Here is a 20067-nt window from a genome sequence, read left to right as displayed (position 1 = left end):
ATTGTAGCAATTGATAAGAAATAACAGGAGCTGAATAATTGAAGTCACATCTGATAATGTTAGTAAAGTTACAAACACAAAGATTTGAGTGATTACTTATATCCACTACTATGTCATCTACAAATACAAGACTACAGGGAGATCTCATGCAAATGCACCCTTTCCCAACATATACAAGCACAGTTTCTGGCATTTCATTTGGATGTATCTCAAATTGGCAAACATTCTGGTTGGTGTCAAGACAAATGTCTTGTGCCTTGAGAGTGGTACTCTCACAAATGAATCCTTGTTGATCTCGTGAAATGCATGCATCAACATCAACGGTTTGCCATTTATTCTTGTTTTGTTGTGCCCACACTCTGTGCTCTATTGGATAGAGTATGGCTCCATGGTGATTCAACCCCAGTGCGATAATTGGGTATATGGTGTATACCAAAGCGTTGCGTATTGTTAAGACAAAAGCTGTCACCTTGCTCTCAATGGGATCATAGGTGAAATTAACCAGATACCACCAGGATTGAAATTTTTTCTCAAACTCAATTGAGTTATCCCATATTACTTGTCGAATTCTGGTGGGCAAGGTGCCTTCTTCACCTTCCCTTATGATCAGGGCTGTCGTTGATTGCATCCATAGTTGGGCTTGGATGCAACTAAGAGCCAAAGAAACATTGTTTTGCATTGTATCAAGTGCATCTGTGATCAGCTGATGGTCTTTTTCACTTGTTTCTTCCCACTGAGGCAATCTATCCAATAAAAGCCATTGGTGGTTTCGCAAGGAAACTTGCGTGGGTTTGCCCCATACCAAAAAGAACAATCTATTTCAAATATTTCAGCAAAGTAGTTTTTATATGCTGTTACAACTGAGATAAAAATTTATATCAACATGTATGTATTGGTTCATTTCCATAATAATCTGTGTAATTTTCTTTCTCTGCTATATGCCTGCATCTCTTCCTCAGACAGTGATGGAAATTAAGGGAAATATTTGCAACCAACAAGGAGAAAAAATAGTCTATGAAGATATGTCATACTGTAGCCTATGTTAAAGTGAAGCTTGTGGAATTCAACTTGCCGACTTTAAGTGTTTAATGAAAATAGAATCATTATCTCTTCTCCAGGCAGGTAGAGGACTCCTTTGGGATTTAAACACATGCATCAGGAGAAGAATAGACTTGTGTGTTTCTGGGAAGTTCACACCCACAGGGTTACACTTTGTTTCTGCAGTCTGGATAGTTAAGAAAAAATGCTGTTCTGAAAAAGAAAATGGGAGCAAATCCTAACGCTTGATGTTTCCAGTACTCAGTTTTAAAAAGCAGCTTTAAAATGCTTGTGTCTGTATTGCACTTCACTTGTAAAGCTATTAATTTAAAAAGCCTGCCTGAAACCCCACTAAACTCTTTCCTTTGCAGGGAGAGGTCTTTTATGACTGTAAAAGAATGGGGCAAAATTCTAGCTGATGATTGATTTATGAACATCTGAAAAAACATGCTTTATATGGAATGTGGTGAAATATCCTTAACCAAAGTGATGTCACTGAATGCCACTTCAGTTTAATAACGTAAGTCATTCCAAAATGGCTTACAGTGGATAGAAGACAAGGCAACTCTAAAGGAGAGAGAAACGAGTGCGGAGGAGAACTGTGAAACTAAAGGATGCTTCTTCTCCATTAGTTCTTCCCAATTACCCATGGCCAGTAGAAATGTTCTCTGAGGCAAAATGCCGTGGGTTGTTGGTTTTATGCAGACAGCTTTCTATCTTACAATTCATCAAAGCAGCACCTTCCTTTTGTTTTTTTGCTTTCATTGTTCATGTCTTTTATAGCCACATGAATCCATATAAAGTAGGTATAGCTTGTCTAGTTTTCTTTCACGTGTCTTCATGCCTTCCTTCATCCCATAAGTATGCTCGCACATGTGTTGGGAGAGACTGCGAGTTGCTTTTTTTTATAAGGTTGACTTTTATGTCACTATAATGTGATGAGTTTATTGTCTTTTTCTGCCTTTTTTAATTTCATTTGGAAAAAAAAAAAAGTCATTTTTGCCTCATAATGTATCTTCTGCAAAAACAACTTAATACTAACTTCTTTTATTTTGCAGAGCTGGTTATTTGCCTCAGAATATTCCTTTGGAAATTATCAGATACCTTTCAGAGGAGAAGGATTTTCTGCCTTGGCATGCTGCCAGCCGAGCTCTTTATCCTCTAGATAAATTGCTGGACCGCACAGAAAACTACAACATCTTCAATGTAAGAGATACAGCCTCCCTCCCTCCCTTCCTTCCTTCCTTCCGCCCTTCCTTCCTTCCTTCCGCCCTTCCTTCCGCCTTTCTGCCCTTCATTCCTTCTCTCTCCCCCCCCTTTTCCTTTCTTTTCTTTCTTTCTCCTGCTCTCTCTCCTTTCATTGCCAAGAGCTGAACTATTCCCCAGTTAGATACTGTAAATGACCTAGGGATATTAGCTTTCTTCCAAGTTGTTCTTTATTTAAACATAGCAATTGTTGAGCTTTGGTTCATTTGCATTTGAACAGTGATAACTGTTGTTTGAGGCATATATGATTAGTAGAAGGAAAGGTAATTATCCCTCCTTAAAATATTATGACAAATAAAGTATTTCACTTAAAAGAGCCAAAGTAATCTATTTCCAGATTTTCTCTTTTGAGGAGCCCCACGGCGATATTTAGATTGATGCCCAAGCTCAGCAAGGACACCAAATGCAGGCACAACTGAACAGGATGCGTGCAATTAAAGTAAAGATTTGTAGTCATTATTTCATCCAAAAAGCCATGGTGAATTCAATGCAGTTACCTTAATTAACAAGGATTAGATACCATTGAATCAAAAGCCCATTCATAATTGGGTCCGAAGGGACAGCAGTAACATCTAGCAGTAGATAATTAAGATAGACATGACAATCATTTTAACATTTTACCTGAAATAAAAAAAAAAAAGTCCTAGCTACGCTGAAGCATGTTTGATGAAGTGTGCAGGATTTGATTGCAGCCAGTGACAATTATAAATTCTTGGGGTTTTTTTTATTCACTAAGAGTTTTATATAGTCTACATATTTTCAATGAGCCTTCAAATGAAGGAACTCTCTAAAGCCTGAAATGCTTAAAGGTGCTTTTTTTCTTCTTAAACATACATTTGCTTGTACGCATGTGTCCAGAGACACACAAGCACAGAAAGCAGGAAGCTAGGGGTGGCTGGATGTACTTATATATGTAGAAGTACCCACATATATATATATGTACATACACACACACGCTACCTGCTGACATGGAAAATTATCTTCGTGGAACATATACTACAGGGTGATAAAGACACGTTGAGATTCTTTCTTTATGAACATACTGTGTGGGCCTACATGCAAGCCAGAGCCGTAATATAAAATGATGTGGAAATAACTTGCATGTTTAGTCCGTTATTAACTGCACAGAAAAATTCTTACGCGTCTGCCATTGCTATTTCACTTTTAAACATGGCTCTGTAAAGAAAACACAATTTTAATAAAAAACCCCTGTAAAATTCCTGGCTGGGTTGTGTTTTATCACTATTGATGAGAGCTTTGAAAGCAGAGGTGATAGCAGAGGAAATAAAAAGCCTTTTTAGTCACAGAATAACATATCTGCCAGGGAAAGCTGCACCATGAATCTCCTTTTATGCTGACATCACATATACATGCCCGTGCATCCACAATAATAAAATATATGCTCTTCTATGTGGTTCTTTATAACTCAGTTCTCTTTTTCAAATTGGTAAATTCCACTGACAAAAGATTACACTGAATACAGTGACAGTGGTTTTCTTCACAACTGGCCAGAATATACAATTATGTCTCCTGTGTAAAAAGTAAAAGTAAGCTAAAATACATCTTGGGCTTGTTTTGTTCTTTAAGCATACCAAGAACCTAAATTTAAAACATAGCATCATTAAATGCACAAAGGTCATTTGCAGCCACGTTGTTTGGTATTCTGAAGTCAATTGACTGTACTTAGAGAACATTTTTGCCATGGCTATGGATATTAAAGCAATATTCTTTTAAAAGTGAACATGCACAGTGTAGTCGAGATTTGGCACAGAGTAGAAGTTAAGCTGTTGACGCTCTTGCAACTTTTCAGCCGTGAATTGTGAGTTCAAAATAGCATGTAAGAAACTCTTCTTAAATTGATGGGGTTTATAACAATAAATTGTCTTGTCCTAGACATCTAATCAAATAGCTGTTCTGTAGATTACGTCTCACTGTAGCAATGAAGGAGGATTATATGTGGACATGGTGCTTTGCTAAATGCAAATCAAAATCTTTGGCAAGTCGGACATTATTTGCGGGTAAAAAGGGAGACAAAACCTCAAAAGTCAGTAGTATTTCAATTTCAAATAAAAATTAAATGTTAACATTAAATATGTTTTTCTTTTTCCCCTCAGGAGTATATTTTAAGACAAGTTGCATCAATGTATCTCAAGCTTGGATGGCCAACTAACAATTTAAACAAATCGCTTGTTCAAGCATCATACCAACATGAGTACTGTTATATTTCTTTTTTTATTCTTTGTTTGCGGGATATAGTTGTAATAATGCACTCTCCTAAAATTTGATGTCGTCTTTAGCATGTCATACTTTCCTAGCTCTGTTGTCCTTCTGTTTTTCGTTTCTGGGTTAGAGGGAGAGCAGCAAGATGCTGTGAGATTAATTCCTCTTTCCTGAGTTTGGAGAACATGATTTGCTAAGCCTTGATTTAATATTTGACTGCACTGGCACTGGATATTTAAAAACTTGTACTCGTGTGACCACAGAGGTCAAGAAGAGTGCATAAGTGTAAATGGCGTCTGGTTCTGGTCCCTGACCTTTCTGTAGTTGTTGCAGAGCTGTAGGCGTTAAGTTGACCCTGAGATTTGTGTAGCCGGATTATCTTTGATATGCTGCCCAACTATCAGTTGCTGACACTGTTATAAGAAATGCCTTTTTGTAAACATTCAAACACGTTCATTAATGCAGCCTTATTGCTGTCTTTAATTTGGACAGAGAGTTGCGTCGGGAAGTCATCATGTTGGCCTGTAGCTTCGGTAACAAACACTGTCACCAGCAGGCTGCAACGTTAATCTCGGATTGGATTTCTAGCAATAGGAACCGGTAAGTAGAACTGGAATGTGTATTTCCCATTTCTCTTACTCGGCGGCCATACAGCTGGCATGCTCTTCCTCTCCTGCCCACCCCCATCCGCAGGGCCCCGTTCTGCAGAGTGCTGTGGGAGGAAGCAGAGGTCACTGGCTGTTATTTAAACATGTCTGTGGGGCTTCAGAGTGAGTTGTTTGACTTTGCATGTGTGAGTGGGTGAAGGGGACACCTGTGTAGTCTCTGCCCACTCCTGATAAGTTGCTGTCAGGTAATTATCCGCTGGAAGGCAAGAAGATGGGTTTTAAGGAGGGGTTTAAAGGAAGAAAGATGAGTGAACACTGCGTTGGCAGACAAACGCGGAGCCTGTGTCTGGGCAAGAGAGCAGATGCTAAGTGATTAAAGAAGTGAGAGAGGTTAGAGGCAGAAGGAGTGAGAAGTAAGAAAGGAGACAAAACAATGTATTTGAGGGAAATGTTATGAAGCACTTAAGGGTGAAGACTTGAAAATTAATGTGTTTCAGGAATACATGGAAAGCTCATGTAAGGTTTCGGAGAGGGGATAATATGGTAGCTGGTATGTTGAGCATTAGCAGCGCTGTAGTGGTTTGACAGCAAATATGTAAGTGAGGCTGTGCAGATGCAGGTTTATTCAGCTGAGGCAAGGCAACACAGGCCATGGATGGTGTATGAAGTTTATCTTTTAAAGGCAAGCGTCTAAGAATTGTTAAATTACTGAAAATACAAATATTTAAGCAAGTAATGATCTATAGACAATGAGGTAAGTACAGAGTATAGGTTAAGACTATGGCTTCTTGAGAAAGGATGGTGGATTTTCTGATTATGTGGAATGTGGGTGTAGAAGTATTTACATAAGTACATCACATGATATTTTGGTTTAAAGGAAAATATTTTACTTTCAAGTAACAAGAAGAGAAGGGAAAAAGTCTTACATTTGTAGTCCCAGTCTCGTATTAGCTCTGCAGAAGTATCAGACATATTGGCATGTAGGATTTTTCAGACATTTTGGATCAATTGGGTGTTTGTTTGCAATTAAAATATGTCTGTCTGTCTTTTTTTGAAAATCCTTTACAGGCATACTCAGTTACATAGTTACCGGAGTGTCTTTTAAAACCAGCCACGAACTGAACATGAATGGAAATCGCATTCCTATATGACTTTGAAAGTTCTGAAAAAAAAAAAAACCTTGAAACTATGATTATATACCTTTAAGTAAGATGTGTGTGAGGGAGAGGGTTTTATTGTTTAAGATGGTACCAGATATATTTACTACAAAATATATACCCCAGGATTTTATATGAATTCTTATTGTCAGCAGCACCAATCAGTATGAAACTATTCAAAGAGGGGATTAAAGAGAAAGAATCATTGGAAACAATCTGCAAAAGTAATTTGCTTAGGTATTTGTTAGCAGAACTAGTTAATCAAACCTAGCACCATCTATTAGCATGCACAGCAGTAGATTATTCAGTGTTAAAAGCTGTCACCCTGCAAAGCTTTCTCCTACCCTATGTTTTCATCCTTTCCAACAGGATTGAAGAAGGAGGCATCAGAAACAAAAAATAAAATAGCTTATTGCTTTACTAACAATAGCAAGAGAGGAAAGGAATGGATTTAAGAAGCCATCTGAAGATTCATCTTAGCCATTCTTGGGTGCACAAGATTGTGGCTGCCAGCTTATGACGAGTATTATGATAAAAGCGTCACAGCAGGGCAGAGGAAGAGAATAGCTACTAAGTTAAAGCAGTGCATTTCTCCAAAGGAACTGCAGTTTTGAAAAACAGCTGCAACCAATAATTTAATTACAAAATACAGATTGGCAGTCAGCTGATAAATCGGGTTACAACTTGCAAAGAGGACAGAGACATGTTTTTATTTATTTCTTATGATTATAGGATTTGTTCAGAATTTACCAGTTGCTGTTCTCAGAGCGGCCTCACATATTGAATGTAACTAATGTATGAGCAGACTCATTTCAGGTCTGCTTACATCGAAACGGCATTGCAAAGATTACTAGTCATAGCAGGTCAGTAGACATAAAATCAGCTTGTGTTTCACAGTAACAACATTTGTCAGGGTCTGTCGATGTTCTCTCGGGAATGTTCTCATTCCTGCTGCATCAGAGGTACCTCATATCACCTTTGCTCAGTTTAAACCAATTCAGACTGAAGCCTGAAAATAAAGCAGAGGCTGTTTTCCCTGCTTTTACACCAAGAAAATGATGATGATTCTACAATAAGAGTTTAATTAACATAGTGTTTGAGTTGTGCCTCTGCCTCTTTTTGCACTTTTAGCTCAAGTGCAAAGGGCAAGTAGGTAAGTACAAGATAGATGCAGAGACCACATCCAACAGGTGCCATTCTGTATTCTTTCTCATCAGTCAAGTGTTTTGCTCGGTTTGATGCCCTTAACAGCTCTTTGTCAATTTGCTACAAACCTCCAAATCCATAGGAATCCCTCAGAGCTTGTTTCCTCACAAAGAAGGGGAAACTCGTGCTGCTCATCTTTCTCCAGACTTCTCCGACAGCTCCTGGTGAGGAAAACTGGTGACAGGTACAGAAACTATATGTATCCTTGCCTGTTCCACTCCTTCTCCACAATGAGTAAAGTTGTATCTGCTGAAAACTACTCTAAAACCCCTTCCCTCTTCTGAAACAGAACAAAGACATTGACTGATGCGTTGCAGAAAGCCTGGTGGTTTCCATGGGTTTGTATAGCTAGAGCACGAAGATGGAGTTCCAGAGAGCTCAGAGACATTTTTATATACACTATAATTTGAGTTTGACTATGAGAGTAAAAACAAAGGCTAATTTGCAACCTTTCCACCCATCCCCTCCCCAAAACCTTAGTCTGGAAGACGAGATGTTTATACAATGAGCTAATTCACAAGCAGTGCGTGTTGGAAGGAACACACGTTCTTCAAAGCAGTAGACCCCAAAATGAGACTAGGGAATGAGGTTTGTGTCCCAAGGTTCTAATCAATACGAAATTAGGGTAATATTAAATTAATATGTGATATTAAATACCACATAAATGCACAGGCAGTAAATCATGTAAAGGAAGTTTTTGATTCCCTGGTGGTTACTGCAGTTAAAGTTCAAATAAGCATAACAGTGTGCAATTAATAATGCTTTACAAATGCTAAAATTCATAACTTTTTAGCCACATTTTTAAACTATGGCTTTTTAGAATTTCTTTTGAAATGTTTTTTCTCTTTTACTTGTAGCATTTAATTATGGATAAAGTGTTGGGTAATAAACAAATACAGTAATATCTAACACTGTTTTACCAGCATATGCGTACAGTTGCTGTGGTTTCTAGTAATTATATTTAGTCTGGTAGGTCCAGAAATTAATTACCATCTACTCTTCACTGTAGGGGATTGAAATAATCATAATAATCAGTTACTGTTTGTACTTCGTAATTACATGTTCTTTACTGTGCAAGTAATTTGCCAGTGTTCACCAAGTAAAATAATGGTCATTCTTAGCACAAAGGCAGAGGTCCTCTTTGTGTTTCCGGCGCTATTGGAAAAAAGCCATTAGATTTCCAACTGTAGCACTGCAGATTTTCTTATGGAATTAGTAGAAAAAAACACCAGACATGTTATCTATAACATTAGCCTCTGTGCATGAAAATGGAAGGCTTGAAGTCTTGAATTTCTAAAGCAACTTAGGTGTTCCAGTGCTTCATTTTTAGATGCCTGGCTCACAGGGCAGAATCAGATGCTTGGAGTTACGCTTCCTACAAGGGGTTTTGGGAACCTCTAAATGAAGTTGGTGGCAGCCACTATGCTGAGTGAAGAGCCCCTTAACTGTGAAGACAGAGTGGGCCCTCTTAGGGTCAGACACTACAGGTGGCAAGATACCTATATCAGATGAATATGTAAATGGCAATCATAGAGTTGGGGGTTCTTGCAAAAGATGCCTTTCAAAAGTGTCACTGAGGCAGGAAAAGGTCTGCTCCTTTTCTTTTCGAACAGAGCTGGCAGAGAACCTGCTCCTCAACCTCCTTTGAAACAGTAGTTCTGAGATTGTGGTAGAGCTGCAGTTTAGTCCCTCAGCCCTGCATCTGCCACATGCAGAAGACCACCCCGATGACCTATCTGTGAGGTGTTTGGGACAGTATTAAGACACTGCAACGCACTTTCCTCCTCTAGTTGAAGCTCAGCCACTGGGATTTATTTCATTAGCAAGAGCAATAACACAGCTTTCCAACCTAAAGATGAGAGCATTCATGTGAGGGAGGGAGGCAGGATGACTTAGTATGCGAAGGGCTTTAGGTGATATTGTTTAGTACCGCTTCTGCAGGGCAAAACATGATGCTAAAACAAGGAACATAACTCTAAAAAAGAAGTTTGGCTCTACAAGGGGCAAACCAAACACATCACGTCACATGTAGAAAAGGCATGTATAAGGAGACATCTGGTTGTACTAGTCTAGGAATTGATATAATATTTAAATCCTTGTGATTGTTAAAAAAGAAGTGATTATTTCTTTCAGCTGAAAATCTGAGATTAGACTTCAAGGTATGTCTTACTGTCTTTTTAATAAATGAGTTTAAGTAATTTTGCTCTCTTTAAATTGCTGATGGCTCCAGCACATTTTCCTTGAAAGTCTGCGTTGACTTCTGACTTGATATGAAGGGAAACATTTTTCACTCCGTTAAGTTGGGATATATGCTACTCCTGTATTGGAGCAATGGAAACCCTTGAAACTTCCATGTTGATGTTTGGAAGAATACAAACCTAGTAGAAAACATATAAGCTCATTGAAATTTCCCTTGTAGTTTGAGTATGTAAGGTTACTGGGATTCAGTCAACAGCAGAATGCTGTACAAGAGAAGCTACTGTTGGCTGAAAATTAAGATGTTTGCTTCTACCTTCATTTAACTGAGCTCATCCCTGTGAAGGTCTTTCATGTGTGAAGAAATACATTATTCACACTCCTTAGATGTAACAGCGTTGTGGTTCAGCCTAAAAAAATTAGCAGAATTACCATACAATGCCTGCCTAAGCTTGAGAATCAGCCTTGTTAACCCCTTTAACCTTCACTGTGTATCTGTTCTGAAGGAAATACATGTTTCTAAGAGGATTAGCATTTTCAGACTTTCTGCCTTGGGTAGACTGAGTAAATGTGTATTTCTGAGGTCCAGGAGAGAATGTGTGGAGAGCTGCAATCTGTAAACTCCTGACAGGAGATATCATAACAGCGGGTTCCATGTGGATAGACGCTGTGATGGCTCAAAGCATAATTCATCCACAGGCACAGGCGTGTTTTTGCAAACCTCTCTGTGGGTACAGGCAGGATTTTCTTCCAGCTGCTGTTACCATCCATCAGCTACAGGTTGCCACGTACCCGTTTCTGCTGGCAGAGTGGACTGTGGATGTGTGCTCGCTTGCGGCTAAGTGAGACAGGGTAGCGTGAACACGTGAACACGCGAGCGCGCTGCTTTGAAGTGAGACAGCTGATTTTGCCTTCAGCAGAAAAGGCAGTGCTTGTGTTCTGGTTCTGTTAGCAGAGCTGTGGTGATGCTATTCTTTTGCTAATACGCAGCAGTGAGCAGTGGGAGGTGATAGTATTGCATTGGACACAATTATGTGGCGATGTTTCTTTTAAGGTGTTACTGGACCCACTGGAAATCTCCTGGCTAGTCATAGCCACTTCAGTTTGCTCTGTTTCCTTCTTCAGAAATGTAACCATTGCTGTTTATTGGTTGCTGTCTTTTAAATGTAAACAAAGTACCTTAATTAATTGCCTCAATACTGCTAGAAAACTTACAGTAAATGTATTTGATTAATCTGGGCTTTATATCACTTTGGGGTGATTCTAGGTTTAATGCAGTTTTTACTATTTTTATCATTATCCTTCTGTCACAAGCACTCTGATCAATTTTGTTTACTTGCAATACTGCCTCACAGATATCATCAATTGAAAACAATGGGAAAATCACAGAATCGCAGAACGGTAGGGGTTGGAAGGGACCTCTGGAGATCATCTAGTCCAAACCCCCTGCCACAGCAGGGTCACCTAGAGCAGGTTGCACAGGAAGGTGTCCAGGCGGGTTTTGAATGTCTCCAGAGATGAGACTCCACCACCTCTCTGGGCAGCCTGTGCCAGTGCTCTGCCACCCTCAAAGTAAAGAAGTTCCTCCTCACGTTTAGGTGGAACTTCCTATGCTCAAGTTTGTGCCCGTTACCCCTTGTCCTCTCCCCAGGCACCACTGAAAAGAGCCTGGCCCCATCCTCCTGACACCCACCCTTTAAGTATTTATAAATCCAATATTCTACCACATCAAACTTGTGTAAAGTGAGGGTTGCATTCTGATGTCTGGAAATTTGGTGTCTCTTGTCCTTGCACCCCTTAAGCTGACCTTATGGTTGATAACAATCTGCTACTCTGATCGATGGAGCTAAGCTCACTATGCTGTTTGATAAGTAGAGCTAATGTTCAATACTTAGCTTCTTTCTAATACTTTTTTCTCAGGATGCTGCACTGAATTAGACTGAAGTCAGCATCCATTCTGTAGCCCATGGCTTAATGAAGTTTGCATTTGTCTGTCTTCATGAATGAGAAGTAGAGACTGACGGACAATCCTGAATGCAAATCTGGATATTTTGAATCTCTTCTGGTCTCTAGTCATCCAGGTTGTTCTGAGAAGCCTTGGGGTGCTGAGGTGGAGCCAGAGATCTTAAAAGAGAATATGCCGTGAATTTTCTGTTCAATCTGTGGGTTTCAAGTCAGAACGCATCTGTGTGTGGATTTGCACTACAGATGAACCACTTTCGGTTACTAAAAAATGAAATCGGGACCTTGGATGATTGCATCCTAGTACTAAATTACCTCATTTAATCTTTTTAAATGTAATAATGTGGATATGAGCTTTACCAGTGACTTCTGTTTGGCATTTCAAAGACTTGTTGCTGTGACTGTTAGGAACACTGGTTAATTCTTTATCAGTCTTAAGAAAGGTGCAAGTAATCAAGTTAGATGACTTCCATCATGTAATTTGAACAAAGACAGTGGTAACCAACAAGCCTAATTTGAGAGTACTAAATCTGCGTACTTGTTTGTGCAGAATTTGTATTTTGTCTGCAAGGAACAATGGATTCATGTCGATCCACCTGCCTAAATTGGCAGTGTGCTTACTTGGATGGACCTTTAACTACTCAATGGAAATGCCACCAGAAAAACGAATTGCACTGCAGGAGTGTACAGGAGACTGTAACACGTCTATAAATGAAACTGTCCATAGATCTGAGGATGCGGTAAATAACAAATTACCAGTCATTAATTGAGATCATTTCAATGAAGCCTGGCTTAGGTGATAGAAAATCAAATGTTTTTCCAAACAAAGCTTTTTTTTTTCCCTTTACCTTCTCCCTTATTTCCCTAATGACTTGAGATACATCATTTTGTTGTTTTGTTTCACATGGGCACACTAGTGCTACAGTCGTGCTACAATTTATAAATGTACTTAAGTTTAACCACCTACAGAAGTATTTGTGGGAATGTGGCCAACAGGTTAATTATTTTTGCTAGTTGCTTGGAAGAGGCACTAGCTTTTTTGCGGGTTTGATGCCCACGAGCTATTTTTGGAAATCATTAGCAGCAAACATGAAAAAATGAGAGTTATTTTCATTTTTTTTCACACTTGAATGTCTGATAAATGTAAAACAATAAAATGGATCCCTTCTTCTGGGTTCTCAACCCCTAGAAGTTTTAATTACTGAAAAAATTCAAGCATAGCTATTCGTGCATTTTGAAATGTTACTGGAGCTTTGCCAGCTAATGTCAGCCAATGTTGCTGAAGTGATTTAACTAATTAATAGGTTGTTACAACATTTGAGTAGAATCTTGCACTCAAGTCAATAAAACTCTTTAAGGAGGAAGAAAACACTGTTGAGTGCATGAGTTAATCAAGGAGTTAGTGCTCTGAAAGACCATCTGGGGAGTATGTCTGCAAAGAGAGGGTTTTGTCTTGTGAAAGGAAAAACTGGGCTTTATGGGGCAGCTGGTTCAGGTAACATTTTACCTTCTGACTTCAGTGTATGATCACAATAAAATGACCCTATATAAAGCAATTACGGATTAGCAGTAATTAATTTGCAATCCTTAGAAGTTAGATAGGTTTGTCTCCAATTTTCTCCCTCAGGAATGGTCTCTCCACAACCGTGCAAAATGATTGAACAGAAAGGACCATATTTTTTGTTGCAAAAACTTGCCAGAAAGGGCAAAACAAGTCATATCTACTCAGAGATTAGTCTCACAAAGAAGTGCTTAACTCACCACTCAGTCATTAAAATCAGTGTTGAAGAGCTGGAGTGTGCTAGTTGTGTGGTCAGTTGTGGGATATCTGCCGTCGGAACGGGAAGGAGCAATAGCAGTAGCCATCACTTGAGGGATGATGTATTCTCTGCCTGCCTCAGTCAGACCCGTGCGATGCCTGAAGCTCGGAAGCACAGGACTGGGACTGAGGAGACCTGGCGTCTGTTCATGGCTTTACCACAGATGCCCTGAGTAGCCACATCCCTGTTTAATATCCCCTGAATTCAACGCGTGTCAGGCACCTGAATGTCAAGCCCATCACAGTTCTGTGCCGTGATTTTTAAGGGGAAATTCCACCGTTTCTCTTCAGACCGAGCGTGTGCTACGGCAGAGCATTCTCCCCTCCTCCGTGTGCACGGTGGTGCCAGCAGCATGGCTCCTGGAGTTTGCAATAGAGAACAGGAGTATAAGCTTTGGGACTGCCATCTTCAAAAAATAAACTTTGTGTCATGCTGTTCATTATAACACAATCTGTAGTACACATCTGCCAACAAAGTACCAATACTTCATTATTTCTTATCTGAGCCTTGTAACCTATTAAACAAGACTATAAATATAGCCATCAAGAAAAATAGGCTTAAGTTAAATGTTAAATAGTTGCAAAAATAAAGAATAATGTTTCTGATTAATTTTCTTTGTGAAATAGTACCCTAAATGGTATTGAAATTTGTCACTTAATCAAAGAACTGTCTAAACTGTGTGCAATTACATTTTAAAAAATTAGAACACAATTTGCCCAGAAGATAAATAATTACGGTCCAATTTTATAAGTGTATCTCCAATTGTTAGAACATACTTTAAATAGGAGCAAGTATGTACCAATTAATTATAACTTAGAAGATTATTCTTAGCTCATTGTAGAGCTCTATTATTCACTCTTGAAAAAAAATCCCTGTAAAGGCACAGTGCGATTTTAATTAATTTTTTTCTCACTGTTTAATTTTTAACATTTTTCCCAAAGTGTTTAATTTTTAAACATGAGCTCTGCTAGCTACATATTTCATTCTCACCATCATATCTCTTAAGCAAGAAAAATAAAAGTTAAATAAATTGGATCAGTATTCAAATAAAAGACATTTAAAGTGATGCTTTCAAAAGTTAATCTTTATTCTTCTGAAGTATCCATCAATCATATTAGCCCTTTAAAAATGAGAGCAGCCTTGAAGGCCCAGACGAAGTTTAATGTAACAAGGGGATACGTTCTGCAGTGTTACTACCTAAGCGGTACTGAGACAATGACAATTTTTATTCACTTGATTCATTAATGCAGGGGGCAAACATTCCACATGCTGATCTAGTGCCTTGGAACTGCAGTTTCAGAACAACATTTTCCATGAAGCTATAAAATTGGTTGGATGATATTGAGTAGGGTTGCTGCAGCACCGCAAGTGTGCTGTTATGGACTTGGTGGCAATGGAGTTTTCTTAGCAAGAAACATGGTGATGTCTAGGCTACGGGCATGGGATCGGTGCCTCCTTCCTTCCCAGAGCACGCAAATGATCCTGCGGTTACTGACCGCACTGCTGCTAAAATCGTGAGTGTTGACACTTAGAACGTAAAAGATGGAGTAGCTGGGAAAGCCCATTGAATTTATGTGTTTTACTGTAAATATTAAAGACATAAACCTCACAAGTGAGGAATGCTGACCTTTCTGGGGTTAGACTTCCACTTCTAGGAACTTCTGCTGTTGATGTACTTCCCAGTCTTTCCAGCACACAGTTCCTACCTGAAATAATGGGGCAATCAACCAAAATAGAATTACCTTTTCCAGGTGCCTTATAGTTCCTTAGAGTATCTGTTGTCTAAGTCGCATCTCTTGCAGTAAACCAAAGATAGTATTTCTGCCGGCAAAGCTCAGACAGCACTATCTGTGCTTCTAAAAAAATGATTTAGTGTTTGTCTATCAAGATATAAAGTTCTTCCTTCATTGAAATAATGCTTGACTGGGTTCAGTTGTTCTTCATATTCAGCTATCATATGATAAGACAGATCTGGGGCAACGGGTTGTTTGGTCCCACAGTCAGGATAGCATCCCTTAGTCCTTTTGGTTTAGCATATGGCTGCTGTCAGTGTATTAAATCCCAAATTAAAAGCAAAAAGAGACATGAGCTGGTAAGGAAGTTGTGCATTAAGGAGAAATAACCTAGCGTACCAAAATCAAGACACAATTATAATACCACTTTCATGTACTGTGCAGTGTATGTGTATATGGCTGCATATTTATGTTACTGTAATTGCTGACCTGAAGTTTTGAGAGAGTTGCAGTTATTTAGAAAACTTTAAGCCTCATTCTAAGTTAATATAAACCAACACAAAGGCAGCACCTAAGTATCTGCTCCGTTAATTGTAGCATGTCTTGATTTCCTGTGTTTAAATATGTAGTCTTAATTTTCTGCACTAGACTCAATTATATGCAGTTTCCTTTGCATGCACTTTTTGAAAGAAAGGTTAAATGCGGGAAAAATAAATTGCTGATGTTCATTAATGTTTGAAATATCGCAACAAGGGCTTAATGATAGACTTTCAAGTAAGAAGTACAAATTCCATTACAGTGAAATGGAAATTCAGCACCTAGCACACATGGATAATTCTGTAAATGTCAACCAAACTCAAAATTTACTAATGTTAACTCAGTTTTTGAGAATCAAAGCTCAGTAATATGGAAAGGCTAGTGAAAGTGATAACTTTTCTTTACTCCCATGTATGTTTAAACACTATTTCTTTTAGTGGATCTGATCAGCTTTAAGGATTTTCTGATTTCTTTGGTCCTGGTGTAGCAGTTCTACAAGGACCACAAAAACAGCTGCATAGACTATACATAAGCCAAAACCTACTGATCCTGGGCAAATCTGAGGAGAAATACTAACTTTTTTGAGTGCAAACCTTTTTAGGTGGTCTGATCATTGAGGGAAAAAAATCTAAGAAGGTAATGGGAAGCTTCAAGAGGGAGGAACCTGAGACCTGCGTCTCATCTGTATGTCGGTGACATCTAGGAATTGCTTGAGCTGTGTGGTCATAGCCATAGCAATGCTGATTGCCTGGCAGGGCTCGGGACAGGCATGTTCTCATGCAGCGATTTGGTGGTGGGAGGAGAAGAAATGGTAAGACCTTGAACCATGCCAGGATCTGCACTGTAGTACCAATCTCCCCTGGCCAGATGGAAGCAGTTCATGGCAGACAGGAGACGTTGCACCACTGATTTTGCTTTAGAAGGCAATATTGCTGGTGTGTGCTGCGCATAGTTAAAAGTTTCATATTCCTAGCAACTTTAAAATGGATTCCTTTTCTCTTGCCTACCCTTTCAGTTTTGCTTTGGAGAGCTTACTCCTGAATAAATGTCTGGGTTTGTCTCCGTCTAATGCAAAATACTTCAGCACTAGTCAAGGCAGCCCTTTGTGGCTCTGTTAGCAGGGGACTCTGCTAAAAAATCTCCAAGAAGCAGCACTATCCTGAGCCATGTCAGCTCAGCAGAAGCAAAATTCACGTGACTGTCTGCATCTAAACCTGCAGATTCCCCCTCTGAGCTGATGACTACACTTGCCAGAGAACATGAATAAAACCTCAACCTCAGGGCTTTTTTACTACTCAGAAAAAGCATAACAAAAAAGCAGCAGGCATTAATTCCCCAAAGTTCTTCAGCCAGTAGGAGGAGGAGTGCCCTTTTTATCAGAGTTTTGCCTTAATTTAGCTACCTATTCCTTTTACTGTTTTTCTCAAGAAACCGACATAGTTGTTGGGACCAGCTAACCCCATAGAAGGAACAACAGTTTGTAACCCTTCACAGTCATCAATATATGGTTTCTTACCTTGCCTACATCCTTCTGAAGTGCTGAAGAAGAACCAAGACTTTGAAATGCTGAAAAGCCACACTGGATTCTTTTTCCAGGGACTCAGACATGGACAAAGAGATCATCTGAAGAGAGCTCACAGAGCCCAATAATAGAAAATTTCAGTGAAAGAAAGTGTTTTGGTTTTTTTTTTTTTTTTTTTTCTGGAGAATGAATAGATGGGAGTAAAAGAACTACTTTGTTCTTGACTGGGATAGCCTGGTCTATGGTATAAGACTTTGGTGGAAGTCTTGTAATTAAAGTATTGATGTAACCTTTTCTTTCTGTGTTGTGTAAGATTTGATATCAGATTTTACAGAGGTAATTTCATTCTTTGTCCCACTCTATTACTGCCCAGACACTGACAGGAGCTTTTTGTACTTCCAGATTTTCTAAAGAGGTCTTGCATATGAAGTTGCAGAGGTGTGTCAGCCCAGCTATTAGTAACTATAGAGAACTGTATTTTGGTATAATTTTTACCAACAAAAACAGGGCATTCTTTCCTGCAAATCAGAAACATATTTCTCTGAGTAATGTCCAGTTTTGTCTGCAGGAATCCCCTTTAGCTCACAAATGTTTCAGCTTCCATGCTTGTATAGGAAACATAAGCAGGACAGGAAGTTGAAAACCCGGCTGAGATCTTTTATAGAAGAAAATGGTACATAGGCACATCCTATACTAGGTCTGATTTTAGCTTTAAGAAGCTTTCATTTAAATGAAATCTGAGTTTATATTACTTGAGCAGTAGTGACAGCTCACAATCATCCTATGGCATAGCTGGTTTTGTACTGGTACTAGTATACTGCAGAAATGAAAAGATCTTTCTATTTTCTTCACTCCTGAAAACACCATTTTTAAGTAGCATTGTCTCAGTACATCCTTCCTTACTTGAATGTTACTATATGAAGATGGAGTGCTTCACAGCACAAGCAAGGAGGAGTTTCTGGCTGATCAGCTCCTCTCCTAAAACCTCAGACAAGAAGAGGAGATTTGGCTTAGAGCCCAGCAACAGAGCGATAAGATCCTGTGCTAATTTGGAAAGCTTATGTTACCTGTCCTGCAGGTTATGTGGCACATTATGTGTTGATGAACTGGATGACCATAATTTATAGTCTCCTGACAAGGTGACAGCATTATGAAAAGAGTGGCAAGCATGTGTTACCCATTAGAAAATCCATTAGGATGGCCTGGAAGATTTTGTTGGCAGTAAAGAGAAGCAAATGTTAATTTAAAAAAAAAAAAAAGATTACTGTTGCACTTTAATTTTGGAGTCTTACAAATGTAGCCATGTTCCTACTTTGTTTCCAGTATCAGGAGGCTGCTTATTTACCACAACTATTACTTATTTCTGTTGTAGAATCCCACTCAATGTGAGAGACATTGTCTACTGTACAGGAGTTTCACTGATGGATGAAGACGTATGGGAGTTTATTTGGATGAAATTTCATTCCACCACAGCAGTGTCTGAGAAGAAAATATTATTAGAAGCCTTAACTTGCAGTGATGACAGAAACTTGCTCAACAGGTATAAAAATATTTTATATCTGTATCTAACCATTAACAATAATCACTTACAACATTTATGGATCATCGCTTGAGCTTTGGTCTAATTGAAAGAATGTTGCTTTTGAAGCGCAGGCTTTGAACAGACAGTTTAAACTGTCTTATGTTTTTGCATTAATGCGTATGAAAACTGACACATACTATGTCTTTTCACTTGCAGATTTCCTATACTCATTGGAAATGTTTGAAATCCTATAATAATTGGTGTTATTTTTTTGTTAGCATATCCTTTATTTAAATGTATTGACCAGTTTGATCTTACTGACTTCATACAAATGCGCATGTAAAGTTCCACTCAGGTTTTACTGAAATCCTTTTGCATCAAGATATTTATGATTCATGAATGTGTCTTTGGAATCATAGAAATAAACCACTGAACTCACCTGGAGACTTAAACACGCTATTTGGCAGTTTTGTTTTTTTGTTTTTTTTTTTTCTGGGAATTTTCTGATCTGCTGTTGTTAGACTATGTGTTGGTGAAACTAAATAGGATTTTTTTTCCTTGTTTCTCCCACTAGGCTTTTGAACTTGTCTCTCAACTCAGAAGTTGTCCTGGATCAGGATGCAATTGATGTGATAATCCACGTAGCTCGAAATCCACATGGAAGGGATCTTGCTTGGAAGTTTTTCAGAGAAAAATGGAAAATATTAAACGCTAGGTAAGGATAAGAAGTCTAAATTTATTTACATTTTCTTATGTTGATGTAATTCCTGCAAGTATTGTATATGTATGTATTCATGTAAGTTCCTGAATCGAGTCCATTCTCTTCTAATCCATAAATAGAGATGTCTCTAAATACGAAATACATACATATGAGGCATAAATGCATTTATTCATGGATTATCACACACATGCATAGAAACATGTATCTCTTAGCGATCATCTGTATATATATCTATTACTGTATTGTGTCTGTGCTTATGATAATGAATTCTATCTGCACGTCAAGTGCTGCAGTTCTTCTTTTACACAGATAAAAAAGCAGCAGTTCCCAAAGGAATTTTGCTGATTTTAAGTCTGATAGAAAAAAAATATTTTCAAGAACATTATTGCAGCTGGGGGAAAAAACCCTAAACCCTTTTTGAAAGATTTCCATTTTCAAAAGGATGCTAATATAGTGTCATCCCCTTTCCTTCCACTCTGTGTTTCAGGTGAGTTTCAAATAATAAAAGAGCGACATTTCGAATTAAAAATAGGTGAACAGGATGAAGACAGGGTTGTTC

General features: G+C 38.6%; 1 protein-coding gene across 2 annotated transcripts in view; it reads left to right on the top strand.

Moving 5' to 3' along the window:
• Positions 1-20067, top strand: part of TRHDE (thyrotropin releasing hormone degrading enzyme) — a 232588-nt gene that overhangs the window by 198428 nt on the left and 14093 nt on the right. For both annotated transcript variants that reach the window (XM_054188180.1, XM_054188179.1), the window contains 5 exons: positions 2097-2244; positions 4419-4516; positions 5017-5124; positions 18638-18805; positions 19362-19502. In XM_054188180.1, the coding sequence (XP_054044155.1) occupies positions 2097-2244; positions 4419-4516; positions 5017-5124; positions 18638-18805; positions 19362-19502 (663 nt within the window). The remainder of the gene's footprint in view (positions 1-2096; positions 2245-4418; positions 4517-5016; positions 5125-18637; positions 18806-19361; positions 19503-20067) is intronic.

The sequence above is a fragment of the Rissa tridactyla genome, chromosome 1, assembly GCF_028500815.1.
Source record: "Rissa tridactyla isolate bRisTri1 chromosome 1, bRisTri1.patW.cur.20221130, whole genome shotgun sequence".
NCBI lineage: Eukaryota > Metazoa > Chordata > Aves > Charadriiformes > Laridae > Rissa > Rissa tridactyla.
This window is presented reverse-complemented; position numbering and strand designations above follow the sequence as displayed.